Source organism: Delphinapterus leucas, chromosome 3 (genome assembly GCF_059928025.1).
Source record: "Delphinapterus leucas isolate spDelLeu-1000000601 "Yukka" chromosome 3, BTC_Dleu_Yukka2, whole genome shotgun sequence".
Lineage (NCBI taxonomy): Eukaryota > Metazoa > Chordata > Mammalia > Artiodactyla > Monodontidae > Delphinapterus > Delphinapterus leucas.
In genome coordinates, this window is record NC_143131.1 from 147,302,564 (window position 1) to 147,317,481 (window position 14,918).

Genomic DNA, 14,918 nt, shown 5'->3' on the forward strand with positions numbered 1-14,918 from the left:
CGCTGAGGTCAATGGCCGTGGGTTGTTGTTTTTTTAATTTATTTATTATATTTTTATTTATTTTTGGCTGCGTTGGGTCTTCGTTGTGGTGCGCGGGCTTGTCATTGCGGTGATTTCTCTTGCTGTGGAGCACGGGCTCTAGGCGCACAGGCTTCACTAGTTGTGGCACACGGGCTCAGTAGTTGTGGCTCACAGGCTGTAGAGCACAGGCTCAGTAGTTGTGGCACAGGGGCTTAGTTGCTCCGCGGCATGTGGGATCGTCCCAGAGCAGGGCTCAAACCCGTGTCCCCTGCGTTGGCAGGAGGATTCTTAACCACTGCGCCACCAGGGAAGTCTGATGGCCGCGATTTTGACAGGTGACCATAGCAAGTTTCTTCACTGCTCTGAGCCTCAGTTTCCTTTTCTGTAAAATGGGAATTACCAGGTGTCAAAGCCAAAAGTGCTGTTTTAAGGATTAATGTCATTTACTCATTCTTTAATTCATCCCATACATATTTATTAAGCACCTGCTCTGTGCCAGAGCCTGGGGAATACAGCATCAAATCAGACAAAAACCCTGCCAGCATGGAGCTTATATTCTCGTGGGAGGACACAGATGAGAACAAGATGAGGATAAGATGGTGGGTGATGCTGAGTGCTTTAGCGACGTAAGGGGCTTGGGGGATGTGGGGGTCAGTCAGGCTCCAGAGCAGAGGCCTGAGGGAGAACCATGTGGAAAAGGGTTCCAGGAAGGGGGCGCAGGCACAAAGGCCCGAGGACCACACTGGCACTGTTGGTCGGCGCAGCAGGAGGCCGGCGTGGCCAGAGGGAATAAGCAGAAGAGGACGTGAGGATGTGGCTTCAACTCAAGAGAAGGGAAGCCTTGGAGGGTCCTGGGCAGAGGGGTGACGGGATCAAACATTGGGTTCAAAAGGCCCCCTCTGGCTCCTGTTGGGGAAAGGCCTGGGGACCCCAAGGGCAGAAGCCCGGAGCCCAGTGGGGAGGCTGCCGCCTTGTCTGGTCTAGGGAGGCAGTGGAGGCTTGAGGGCTCAGATGCTGGGCGTCTCGAGGGTGGAGGTGACAGCATTTCCTGTTGGGTGGGACGTCAGTGTGAGAGAAAGACGGGGCCAGGATGACACCAAGGGTTGGTCTGAGTATCTGGGAGGAGAGAGGCCCCCGGAGACTCCGTGGAGGCCTCCTCAGCGCCATTCACTGAGTAGACATTCATTCAGTAACTCTCACTGGCTGTGCCCTGCACAGCCTTGAGACCCAGGGAGGAAAGTGGGCTGCTGTGGTCTTGCCTTAAGGAACCCCCAGTCTAGAGTGATGGGGCAGATTTGGGTGGGTGACGGTGCTGATCTGGAGTTCAAGGAAGCTTCGTTAGTCTGCAGGCCTAAAGGTCATTCCCCGACCCCCTGGGGGGGAAACAGCCAGGAAGCTGATGGTGGGCAGCTGCCTTTTTGAGCCGTGGTCTTGAGCCACGCACCCAGCTGGGTCCTTCACATGCACCCTCCCACCCACAGCCCCAGCAGTCCTCTCGGGTAGCCACTGTTGACACCCCCTTTCCACAGACGAGGAACCAGAGGCTCCTGTCAAGTTCCTCTGCCGGGAAGTGGCCAAGCTGGGATCCAAATCCAGATCTGCCTGACCGCAGGGTGAAGCCCTGCACCCCACCCTCTGGGGTAGCCGACCCAACTCCTAAACTTTCCATCTCTCCCCCAGGTCCCGGGCAACTTCCACGTGTCCACACACAGTGCCACAGCCCAGCCACAGAACCCGGACATGACCCATGTCATCCACAAGCTCTCCTTTGGGGACACGCTGCAGGTGAGAGGGGCACAGATGGGGTGGCTGGAGGTGGGTGTCCAGGGGCTGCATCACCAGAGCCTTCTGTCCTCCCTGGACATAGAGAGATGCCCTCTAGAAGGGTCATGCCCTTCGAGCCTCTGCTCCATCACACAACCCCTCTGCCTTGCTTCTGAGCATACGACTGCCGTGTCATCAACGTTGCACTCAACTTGGAACCTCGGCTTGAGACCAGGGCCTGGGGGAGGGGACTGGCTTTCATGAGCAAGTACTAAGCGCTCGTGCTTTCTCTGTGCCAGGGCAGCCTCATGAGGCAGGAGGCGGCACCGCGTCTTACAGACCTGGAGCTGGGCCCAGAGAGGCCATTTGTCCAGGGCCCCCCAGCAGGCATCTGCCTCGAGTCCAGTGCCCTGTCCGCTGTAACGTCAGCGCCCATGTCCATTGAATAGGCGTGAAGGAAGTGTCCTGAGACTCCTTGTTGTGATTTTGATGGAGAGGGCCACGTCCAGTAGGCCCGGCCCGACAGTTTCCTCCCCATGGCAGCAGACGCTGACCGCCTGATCTCTGCCAGCTGCGGGCAGGGCAGCTGTGATGTTCCATCTCTCCTCCACCCCCAGCAGCACAGTGCTGAAGGGGAATTGTGCCACACCCTGCGTGACAGAGGGAATCGAGGCTCAGAAGGGGAAGTAACCGCTCCAGCTGTGGTGCTGGCATCGTGACCCGGCTCCTGACCCCAAGCCTGGCTTGATGAGAATCCTGTTTCCTAGTTGAGGTTGCTGGGTGGGTGCCCTCCAGGCACGGTGAGCTGTGCACGGGGCCCTCGCAGGCCCACGGGCACACGCATACACACTGTTCCGACACCGTGTGCACACACGTCTGCTCAGACTCACGCACACAATCATGAGACACACACCGAAAAGTGTGCCCTGACATACGTGTGCTCATACATGCTCCCTAAGACCACCCACTGGACGGACACACACACACACACACACACCACCTAGAGATACACACAGACCCACCCGGCTGGGACATCTCACATACAGACCCAGAGGCACACACATGCCTGCACTGCTCCGCCCCCCACACATGCTGCATACGTCCGTGTGCGGTTGATGCTGGTTGAATGCTTTGTGCGTGCTGAGCACCTTACTTCACAAGCCCGATCCTCTTTTACCCTCTCAGCAGCCCCAGAGGTAGATACAATATATTGTCTCCATTTTTCAGATGAGGAAACTGAGGCACCGAGAGGGTAAAGCCTGGTGCAGAGCCTGGGTCTGAATCAAGAGTCTGGCTTCGGGCCGCACCGCGGGGACTGCCTCCCGTGCCCGCTCTCACTCCTTTCTCCCTTTGTGTTGCTTATGCTTCCTTCCCGGGGCACCTTTGCCCAGCCCAAGTGACCCGGTCATCGCCTTCCCAGCCTTCCTGGAGGCCCCAGAGAATTTCCTCTGGGAGACGGTGCTTGGGAGCAGAGAAGGCCCAGTCTCCCTGGGCCAGACTTACTGTCTACACACTCAGTGAAGCACGGCCTGCCCTGGGACTGCAGACTCACTTCCTGCAGGTGACTTCACACAGGCTTCACGCGCACACCTCCCATCTCTCCATCCAAGGGACTGCTGTGTCTACGTTGCCCAGCCTGCCTTGCTGGGTTCAAATCCTGGCTCCACCACTTAACTCGTTGTCTGATATTGGAGAAATTATTTAGCCTCGCTAAGCCTCAGTTATCTCATCTGTAAAATGGGGACAACAGTTGTACCTGCCTCATCGAATTGTAGTGAAGATAAAATGAGTTAATGCACGTGAAGCTCTTAGAACAGTTGCCTGGCACAGAGTAACCAGTCAGCGAAATGAGCTGTGGCCGTCGTAGTTGTCCTCTGCTCTCATTCTGCACCAGGCCCTGCAGGGTAGGGTGTTGCCGGCGCACAGGGGCTCACACGGCCATGGGGGAGACAGACGTGGGATGCTCACCACCCCAGTGGGACGGGAGCTGACAAGCCACAGGGCCCTCCATATATGAGCGCTGGGCAGCACCCCAGTTGCCTTTGCAACCCACCAGCTCAGCAGATCCTCGACACAGCCGGGGAGGCAGGCACTGTGAACCCCAGTGTGCACGTGGGGAGACTGAGACCGGAGTCACGACCCGGGGCCGTGCAACTCACTGGCAGCACCACCAGAATCCACACTCCTTCCTCATGGGAACTTTCGACCTCTTCAGCCTGCACTGAAGCCTGCACTTTCTCAGCTAGAGAGCAGTGTTTAGATGACCCTTTGTTTAACCCTCACAAGAACTCCCTGAAGGCTGCTGGGTGGCATTTATTTTTCCTGAGGAAGAAACAGGGTCAGAGAAGTTCAGTAACTTGCCCAGAGTCATATACCTTGAAAACCAGGTGTGTCTGGCCCCGGGTCTTCTTTGACTGTGCCTCATAGGTTCATGGATTCATCAGACCCCCTCAAAATTTCTGCTCTGCACCAGGCTCTGTGCAAGGCTCTGGGGTAACAGCGGTGGATAAACCATACAGGATTCTTGCCCTCAAGTGAAGAAGAGAGTAAATGTAAATAAATGTAGTTACAAGGGACAAGAGAAGCATAGGATTCGGGACAGTGATGTGGAGGCGGGGGGTGGGGTACCCCCAAGCCTGGGAGGTCAGGGAGGGCTTCCCTGAGGAGGTGACATCTGAGCCACGCGCTAAAGGGTGAGAAGGATTTAGCCAAGCACAGGACAGGGAAGTCTTGCATATCACCCCTGTCCTAGAGAACCCACTCTGTGGCACATCCAACCAGTCATTTTCTTAGAAAAGACCCTCAAGGTCACTTTCAGAAAAAATGGATCAGCAAGTGTCCATGACATCAGAATGATGTTCTGTACATGAGATTCCAGAGGCTCATCAGAGTCAGCAGAGAGGGCTCAGCAGTGTCCATCTGGAGGGGGGAGCAGAGTTTTAGGTGGAGCGAGAGACCCACGATAGGTTTAGGAAGGTGGGGGCTGACCCAGGCCGGTGGGTGTCATAGAAAGAGCACCCACCTGCCATGTGGAAGACTGGCCGTGAGGCAAGGCTGCAGGTAGGGAGGTGAGGAAAGGGCTACAGCCAAGGCCAGGGGACAGGAGGAGAAGAGAGGAAGAAGAGGGGCAGCCTTGCATTACTGTCTGCTGCTATAGTACAGGACAGTAACAGCCTTCCGCTTGGCCCTTATGGCGGAAATAGGATTTTTTAAAGATGTAGAACACTTAGCTGAGGATTTATCTATCCATCCGTCATCCATTCAACAAGTAATTATTGAGCACCTACTACGTGCCAGGTCTTGCACATATCGTGGTCCCTGCCCACGTGAAGTATTGTATAGTCTGGAGGGGAGGACAGAAATGAATCAGATAATCGTACAAATGAATGTCAGATAAAACCCTGACATGCAACGATGTGAGGGACTATTCTAGCACTCTTGCCTCTACAGCCACTGTCCTCTTGGGTTAGAAACCAAGTCTTTAGACAGTCAGTCCCGAGGCAGCAATGGACAAGCTTTCCTCTGAGCTTCTTAAGTGTGCAGTTGTGTTAAGTGCTCGATAAACATCAGCGACCTGAGACCAGGATCAGGGTCAGGTCACCCACTGTTCCTGGAGTGGCCCTCGCTGCAGGAGCCTGTCCCCTCCTACCTCTCTGACCTCTTTCCTTTCCACTCCTCACCCCCTTCCTCTCTAGGGCTTCACGGGCTCTGCTTCTCAGTCTCCAGACTCATGTGTTTGCATGAGCTACTGGCGTGATTAACTTCCCACTTTCCTACAAATCTTGGTGTCAGTGTTACTTCCCCCAGGAAGCCCTCCAGGATGCCTACCCCAGCAGCCCCTGTTAACCATGCCCATGATGACATGCTCCATGTATCGGGCATACTTTGTCCTGCTTTAGATTCTCCTTGAGGGTGACCTGGTTTCCCGTTTGTCCTCAGAGGAGAGGTGGGACGTGGCCTTCAGCCCTTGCCAGGGGGACACAGCTGGGCCGGCTGCCGTGAGGAGGAGTGTCTTCACAACTGCTATATGTTCCCCACAGCAGACAGGGTCGGAGGCCAGCAGCCCTGGGTCCTCTTTCAGAGGGCTGTGGGGGGTCTCAGGAGGAGCATTGCTGAGACCCAGCTCTACCTTTGCTTGAGTTTTCTGTGTGCCTTAATGGAAAGAGCCATTCCATGTAGGCTTGAGGTCAGACAGACCTGAATTCAGAGTTCAGTTCCGCCACTTACCAGTTGTGAGATGCTGGACAAATTTTGGTGCTTCTCCAAGCTTTGGTTTGCTCTTCTGTAAAGTGGGCCCATGGTCCATCATTAGGGGCATTAAATGAGATGACGCTAAGTACCCAGGACTGACTGTCTCATAGTAAGTGCTCAAGATGGGAAGCAAACTAGTGCCTACCATGTGTCAGGCCTCTGCCGCGTCTGTATCTTGCTCGCCACGACGTCTCTACGAGACAGACCATGCGGGATCCCCGTTTTACACACGGGTAAGGTCCCTAGACCAGGTTGTACCTGGCCATTCTCCCACAGCCAGGACCAAGCCTAGAGGTGGTAGCATCCTGGGGTCAGTCCCTCACTGTGCTTCTCCACAGGTCCAGAACGTCCACGGAGCTTTCAACGCTCTCGGGGGAGCAGACAGACTCACCTCCAACCGTATGTACCCCATACCCACGCTGGGAACAGCTTTCTGCCCCAAGATTCCCAGTGCAGCAGGGAGGGAACGGGGTGGAGAGGGAGGGAACGTTTACCAAGCCCTCGCTGTAAGCCAAGCTGTTAATGCTTCATTCCCACAGCTAGCCTGTGAGGAAGTGGAATTATCCCCATCTCACAGAGAAGGGAAGAAAAGTGACTTGTCGTGGCAGTCCTAGGCACATCATCACTGCTCCGTGAATACCGGATGTTATCATTATTATTATCGTTACTGCCACATAATTGTTGTCAGTTGAGATAATCACCCTAGATCCCACAGGGAGTGGTGACAGAGCCAGAATTCATCCTGGCTCCAAGTGGCACCGTGAGAACAGGGCTGTGGGTGGTTCAGCCAGATCTGGCCACCTGGGCTGCCCCCCACCCCACCCCCTCCTCCTGCTTCAGCCCCTCCCACCCACAAATGGCCCCTCCCTGAGCCTCCCCCCCACAGGGCTCCCTGGCACCTTGGCCCAGATTAAAGAGCGTGCCACATCTTTACAGACCTGCAGAAGAGCACATATACCTACACACCTGTGCAGACGCACGTGGGGCCTTGCACAGAACGGGCCTGGGAGGTCTGTCTGCTCAAGCGGATCCACCCACTGGGCTCTGTAGGACAGGTTACCAAGGCTTTTCTTATTTCCTCACCTGAGCTCACCTTTTCACCCATATGTCCTTAATCGTTTCTTAAAATACATTCACAGGCAGACCTCGGAGACATTATGGGATCAGTTCCAGGCCACCTCAGTGAAGTGAATAATGCAATAAAACAAATCACAGGAATTTTTTGGTTTCCCAGTACATAGGAAATTTATGTTCACACCACACTGAAGCCTGTTTAGTGTGCAGTAGCATTATGTCTTTAAAAACAATGTAAATACCTTAATTTAAAAATACTTTATTGCTAAAAAATGCTAACCGGCATCTGACAACACAGGGTTACCACAAACCTTCAATTTGTAAAAAAAAAAAAACAAAAAACAAAAAAACACAGTGTCTTTGACGGGCAATAAAGTGAAGCAATGAAACGAGGTGTGCCTGTACTCTCTACCAGCCTAAGCATGGAATGGAATTGGGATAATCCAAGCAAAAGAGGACTGCCCTCCATGACCTGCCCCAACAAATCAAGCTTCTCATTTCTCCGTGTCCCTGGGAATCCTTGCCCGTGAGCAGAAGTCGTTTTTTCCAAGCAGCTTACCTTCTGATTTTTGTGCCTGGTGTTATATCATAACCACAGTTCGTGTAGAGTTTTTCCACTGGTAATGGAGGCACGGTTGCCCATCTAGCAGCTCTGCTGTGCTTTAAGGCACTGTCTTTTCACGGAAAACGTCTGGTTTCTACCTTTTCACCATTGCAGTAACGCCTCTGGTATTTACAAGACTTGCTTTACATTTATCGTATTGTTTCCCAGCTGGGTCCGTACCCACTCATGCTGCTTCCCGCAGCGTGTCAGTGTGTAACTGCGCCCCCTGGTCTTCACGCAGATGTCTGATTATACTGGAGGGAGACGATTCTTCGTATGGTGGGGTGTTCATCGTGGTTCTGCGTGCGGGCAGCGTGCTGTCCCAAGGGGCCTGTCCCCACCTGCTTGCGATTAGCCTGGACCTCTCAGCTGCCTGATACTGGAAGAAGATCAAGCTAGGAAGGCCCCAGGGTGTGCAGGCTGATGGAGGGTGTGGGCAGAAAACCTTTCCTGCTCCCGGGCTACTGACGAAAGCCATCTCAGGCTGGCTTCAGTGGAAAGAGAGATGCATGAGATGCACCAGACAGCCGGGGTAGAGCGGGCTCTCATTTCCTCAGCTCTCAAGCCTGGTACCCCCCGCAACCCCGTCCCCGCCGCTTGTCCCTCTGCTCCCAGGTCCTCCATGGGGGGCTGCTTCTTGTCATTCAGGTCTCAGCTCAAATGCCACCACCTCAGAGAGACCCTCCCTGACCGCCTTTTGTACAATAGCCCCCAGGCCTAGCAACACACCTGCTTTTCTTCCTAGCACAGATCACTCTGTTTGAAGATACTGGCAGTGACTCTATTGTACCAAAGGCCTTAAAATTGGTCATTGCCTTTGAGTCATCAATTCTACTTAGAGGAGAGTGAGCTAAGGAAACAAATACGAGAGTGTGCAAGGATTTAGGAAAATAATGGTCGTTTAGGTCATTGTTTATAAGAGTGAAAATGAGCCGCAGCGTCAGTGTCTGGCCCCAGGGGCCTGGTCGAGCACACTGTGCATGGCCTTGCTGGGGGATGAGCGCAGTGACCGTGATGTGTCAGAACCTCACTGGTGTTCAGGCAGCCAGCACCTATTGAGCACCTGCTATGTGCCAGGCGCTGTGCGAGGGGATATGGCGATGGGTAAAACCAATGCCCTGGACCTTACGCTGTATCTTAGACCTGAAACAGCGTCCATGGTGTTCAGTTCTCAGAAGAAGGTTCAGTACGATCCAATTTTATATTTATGTTTAGGGGAATAGAAATATAAGTATAAATAGAAATCTAGCAGTGTCTACATGAGAATGCGAATCTCCGATTTTCTGTGGAGGGTGGCTTTGTGGGTGATACCTTCTTACGATCATCTGTGTGTTTTACAAATTTGAACAGAACTATTACAGGTGTGATTTTCATGAGGCGTTCACTCTCTCGTTCCTTCAGGTTTTTAACGCGGGGCCGTGGGCATTTGGAACTCCGTATTTCAAGTGTGGTCTCTGTGCTCCTGGCTTAAAATACAGATTCTGAGCCCCACCCCAGACCCACTGAACAGAACCCTTGGGGTGAGGCCCGGGTGTCTGCCTTTTAAATCCTGGGTGGCCCTAGTGCTCCTGAAATCTGAGCACCGGTGGGGTTGAGCAGAGGGATGTTGGGGTCTTCATGGGCTTAGCCCTGAGGCTGCAGGACATTTCCCAGGTTTTTAGAGGAGTCAGGTCTCAAGAGGGTTCAAGAAACACCGCCCTTTCCTTACCAAGACGCAGTGTTGGCAGGAAGAGGCTGTGGACACCGTCTACGTCCCCTACCCTTTCACAGAAGATGAGTCCAAAGACTCAGGACTGACTCAGCCAGGAGACCAGGATTAGAGCCCACAAGCCTGAATTTCTGTGTTGTTTTAGCTGCGTGGTCCCTGACCCGAGATTCTAGAAGGCAACGATAGAGGGGTCTGTGAGCTTCTCCCAGCATCCCAGAAGGCCCAAGGGAATATCACCTTTCCCGGGATGCTATGTAGCAGCTTTGGGCCGGCATTCCATCAGCCTAGTGTTTGATTCCGGTTACCTCATGCTTATCAGAAGCTGATTCATCTGTTCTTCTGTTCACGCCTCTGTCCAGTCAGCTCTCCATGCATTCATTCATTCAATAAGCGTTTGCCACCGTCCACTTCGTACCAGGCCTTGCGCAGGGTTCTAGGGACACAGAGATGAGCAAGGCTCAGTCCCTGCCCTCCGCAGTCTCCGCCATCCAGTGGGGAAGGGGTAAGAGTTACAGTGGAATATGACAGGACCAGGTGGAGGAAGAACTAATCTCCCGTTAATTGAAAATGGGGAAAGAAATTAATCAGTCATTATAGATAGGTGCAGTTTTTCTGGTTGGTGGATTCTTTTTTAAAACTTGAACCCAGTTTTTCCCCAAAGTAACAGTATTCAAACAGGACGAGAGGGTGCACAACAAAATGTGACCTTTATCAAATCCTGCCTCCTGTCCCGCCCCCCACCAGAGGCTAGAACCACAGATAGTTTCTTGGGCATCTTTTCAGAAAATTCTTCTCTACATTCTTCACGCAGGTAGAGGAGTGAGTCTTCCCTGCCCCCAATACATGGAAACATGTTATTCACCCTGGTCCCTAACTTAGTTCTTTTCACTCAGTGATACCCCCTGGGAGAGTGGCCTCTTCCACACACCCCTTCTCACCAGCTGCCCTGTGGATGGACATTAGGGTTGTTATTAGAATTGAACATTATATACAGTGCAGGAGAAAAGATCCTGACCGATGGAGTCTTTCGATTCCTGGTGCCCAAAGGGAGAAATGATGAGGGGTCGTTTGGTGGTGAAATTGTGCAGACTGAGTACCTCCCCACACCCCGCAACGGCAAGCAGGTTTAGGGTTGAAACGAGCTGCCGGCCGGGCAGTACCCATCCCCCTGCCTCATGCTACTGTGTCCTTCCCGCAGCCCTCGCCTCCCACGACTACATCTTGAAGATCGTGCCCACGGTTTACGAGGACAAGAGTGGCAAGCAGCGGTACTCTTATCAGTACACGGTGGCCAACAAGGTACATGGGTGGCAGCTGCGTGCAATAGCGCCCTCTGCTGGTTGAGAGCCGAGGTGACAAGTGTCTGGGCGCGGTCTCCTCTGATTCCCTTCAACGGGCCTTTCCTGGAGGGGTGATCTACCCTGGGTAAAGATGGGAGGCCAGTCTCAGAGTCAAGGGGAGGAAATCGAACCGGGTCATAGGGTGTGATCTGTTGGAGAAAGAGCAGGCAGGTGACCTGTCCCAAAGGTCTAGGGCTTGGAGACATCTCCACTGCCCTGTATCTGGCCCTGATTATTCAGGCACGGGACCCTGATTGGTTAGCACACAACAGATGCTCTGGCTCGTGGGGCACAAGCTCGTTATCCAGAATCATGAGGCTCTGGAATTACACCAGATGGCTGTTGGTTAACAGGTATGTCCCAGGACCCCGATACTCAAATTCACGGAGATGCAGGCAGGCCTTGGTGGGAAGCAAAGCACAGTCAGAGCCAGCAGAATGGGGTGACAGACAGTGGTTTCAAGCCAAGACAGCCTCAGTCTCCCTGGAGATGACCCTGCCATGGGACATGAATGGTTGAAGCCCATGGGTTGAGGCATCCCCAATAGACCCCTTTACACCAGGACTCTCCTTCTTCTTCTGTTCCAGGACCGCCCAGACCCCTTAAGGTGGTATATTGTTTGGCTCTAATAATAATAATAGTAAGAGTAGTAGCTATCATTTATGGATTACTTACCATGGGCTGCACATTATGCTAAGCTCTCTACCTCCACCATCTTTTTCAGTCATCAAGGCAGCTCTGACATTGGGACTATTACTGTCCCCATTTTACAGATTTTGCCACTGAGGCACTGAGAGGTGGTCCTGGAGCTATAACATGGCTGAATGGGGATTAGAACCAGCTTCTCCTCCAGCTCCAAAACCTGGTCTCTTGATCACATCACCTGTTCAGCCTGAACCAGGGGCCTCTGAGTCTGCCAGGCTGGGAGCTACTCTCTCTTGGGTGACTTGGGGTCCCTCTACTCTGCTCCACCTACACTGATGCTCTGGTGTATCTCTCCGAGGCAGAGGGGTGCTGTTTCTTGGAGGGCGTCTCACTGGAACCCTCAAGCGCTGACAGCATCTGACAAATGGGAGCAAGTGGAGGCAGTGTGAACAGAAAGAGTGTGGGCTGTGGAGCAAACTTCCGTTTCAAACCTGGCTCGGTCACTCACTAGCTCTGTCACCTGGGACAAGTCACATAACCGCTCTGTGCCTCAGTTTACTCATTTGTAAAACAGGGACGGTGCCCACCTCATAAGGTCGCTGTCAGATGAGGCAGTGTTTTTAAAACCACCGAACCCACAAAGAAGCCTTTGGCAAATGGTACCTACTGCCGCTGTTTTTTATTATTTTCCTCTGTCCCTCAGCTCTGGGCTGTGACCCAGACAGTCACCCTGCCCCATGAGCTCTCCCTGGGGAAAGCTGATCTTGTTTTGCCCAAGGCTCCTTCCCTTGAGGCTTTGGCAAAGGCCCATCAGCCTGGACAGCTTGCTCAGCTCCCTCTGCGGCCTCAGCCCTGGCCCGCACTGTGAGCGCGTGAGGCTGCGCCCATCGGGGCCAGTGGCAGTCCAGCAGAGGAGGCAAGTTTCAGGGTTGTCCTTAAAGAAGCTGCAGGGCTTGGGCCTTAGCATTTGGGGTTGGGGCTAAAGTCTGGTCTCCAGTTGCTGAGGACAAATGAGACTAACCGAGAGGTTTTCAGCGTCCTGAAGTGGGGGCCCTGTTAATTCAGCCCCTTGGCATCCTTGGAGTCCCGGCCAATGCTTTCTGAGGAAGGCATGTGGTGGGGCTGTGCCCTCTGACTTTCCAGTTCTGTGTGTTCCTTCTTTGAAGAAGCTTACTCCCCACATCTCACTCACACACACGCACACCCTCCTCAGGATGTCATGAGGACTGTCCCCTCCTTGCCAAGCTGTCCAGACACCCCTGGGGAGATTGGGCCATTCGTTCATGGTGCTGCAGTATTGCACATATTTTTACATGCCTCCTTCTCCAGACTGTGGGTCCCTCTGGGGATGGGGCAGAGCGTACTCCCCTCAGGGTCCCCAGCAACCAGCAAGGGGCCAGCACGCAGGAGAGGTGCTCAGTGAACTGTCACTGAATAAACAAATGGATTCTGCATAGCCCAGGAGTTGAAGGGAGAAATAGGCCTTTAGTCAAACTGAGCCCACTCACACTTGTCCTTTGACAGCTCTGCTCTCCTATTTTGATTCTGGTGCTGCTTCCAAGGTCATGCAGTCCATTTCCAAGCAGTCCAAAGGGTCCAAAATGCTTCCAGTGAATGGTGGCCATCCAGATGCTGATGGCAGAGCTACTGGGGGGGAGGGTGTGAGAGGAGGGGTCCGTGGAGCCTGACTCTGCGGGGGGAGGGAGGGAGAAGAGCCCGTTCTTGTGGGTTTCTGGGGACCCTCTGCCACCCATCCCCCCCATCCCCCACGCGACAGGGTTTGAACCTGAGTCTCACATCCCCAACCCCTGTCCGCTCTTTTTGCACCTCAGGAGTACGTCGCCTACAGCCACACTGGCCGCATCATCCCCGCCATCTGGTTCCGCTATGACCTAAGCCCCATCACGGTCAAGTACACGGAGAGACGGCAGCCTCTGTACAGGTTCATCACCACGGTGAGTGGGCGGGGTGCCTGCTGTGAGCACCCCAGCCGGTCCTCCAAGAAGCAGGATGCAGCCCACAGGGCTAGGGGCTCAGCCTGTCCACACAAGGCTGGGACCTCTAGGATGTTTAGAAATGTCATCAGAAGCACATCAATATCGATGGCATTTCATCAAGAAACTCTTTTCCAGATGGGAATGCCACTCAATCACTTCGTTCCTTAAGCAATTCCATCTTTATATGGCTCAGTGAGATGTTCCTGATTTTCTCCAGTTTTTTATTTTTATGGAAATTATTCTTAGCAGGGCGTATCCTTTTCTGTGTAAGTTTTACAGTGAAGATTTCACTCATTTTTTTCCATGTCTATTTTCTAACTCTACGGGCTGATATTATCAGGTTTTTTTCTTTCTTTCCTTCCTGCCTGTTCTCTTTTTTCTTTTTTGCCATTGTCTCCCCCAAGTCCAATCTTCTGTGAGGCAGCTTCAAGCTGATGTCAGTTTTCTTTGATGCTGACTATTTCTATCAAGTACTATCCTGGCTTCCCATTGAAAATGTCCTTGGGGTCAGAACAGCCAGGTCACAGTGCCCTGCTCCAACCAAGAGGCCTGGAGAAATTCGGTAAGCCAGAGTCAGTGAAGGTGGAAGAGATGAGGTGATTTTCCCTCCCTCTTAGATTTAGAAACTGCTTTTCTACCTCTTCATACTTTTAATAATGATTCAGAATTCGGTGTCCAGTCTTGGCTCTTTCATTTCCTACTCTGACTACGTCTGTATTAGGACTCTTGTTACAGAAGAGACAGGACCCCACATCAAGCTGGCTTGAAGGATAAGTGGGCTTCAGGTATGGCTAGATCCAGGTACAAATGTCTGGAATAGGTCTGTCTTCATCCTGCTCTCCTCTGTACTGGCTTCATTTTCACATAAAATTTACCAGTAGAAAGTACCTCTTTCTCAGTAATCCTACCCCAAGTTTTGGGTAGAATGGCACTGTCATTGGCCTGGCTCAGGTCCCATGCTATCCTTGTGGCCTGGAGAATGAATGGTGTGCTCCAGTTGGTCAGCCCCACCCAGACTGCAAGGACCAAGATTACGAGGGGGTGGGGTTCCGCCAAAGAAAAATCAGAGGCCAGTTACCAGAAGAGGAAAGACTGGATGCTAGGCGGCCAAAAGGCCAGATGTCCACTATAAGGTCTCCATCTTATAATTGATGAAATAGGAATAACAGTCCCTACTTTTCCTACCTCCCAGGGCCTTGTGGGACTCAAAGCAGATTATGAAAGGGAAGCTCTGAAATTATAGAAAACCATGTGGATACAAAGGGTGTCAAAATTTGGTGCTTATATGAGCCTCTAAACGGCCTTTTACTGTTCCCTGACTCCATAAAGATTTGAAACTTCTGATCTACCAAGGGCACCTAACATAAAGCTAAAACACCAGACACAGATTGGGAGAAGATATTTGCCACACATATGAGGAAGAAGTATGCTTCAGAATTTATACGTTTAAAAAAAAAATTCCTACAAATCAGTAAGAAAAAGTGACCAAAAAAAAAAATAGGTACGGACTTGAC

At 52.6% G+C, this 14,918-nt stretch overlaps 1 protein-coding gene across 1 annotated transcript in view; it reads left to right on the plus strand.

The window, feature by feature from the left end:
- The window catches only part of ERGIC1 (endoplasmic reticulum-golgi intermediate compartment 1), a 106,125-nt gene that overhangs the window by 80,000 nt on the left and 11,207 nt on the right, over window positions 1-14,918 (plus strand). Inside the window, 4 exon segments of the mRNA XM_022595101.3 lie at window positions 1,702-1,806; window positions 6,375-6,435; window positions 10,621-10,721; window positions 13,240-13,362. Coding sequence (XP_022450809.2) covers window positions 1,702-1,806; window positions 6,375-6,435; window positions 10,621-10,721; window positions 13,240-13,362 — 390 coding nt within the window.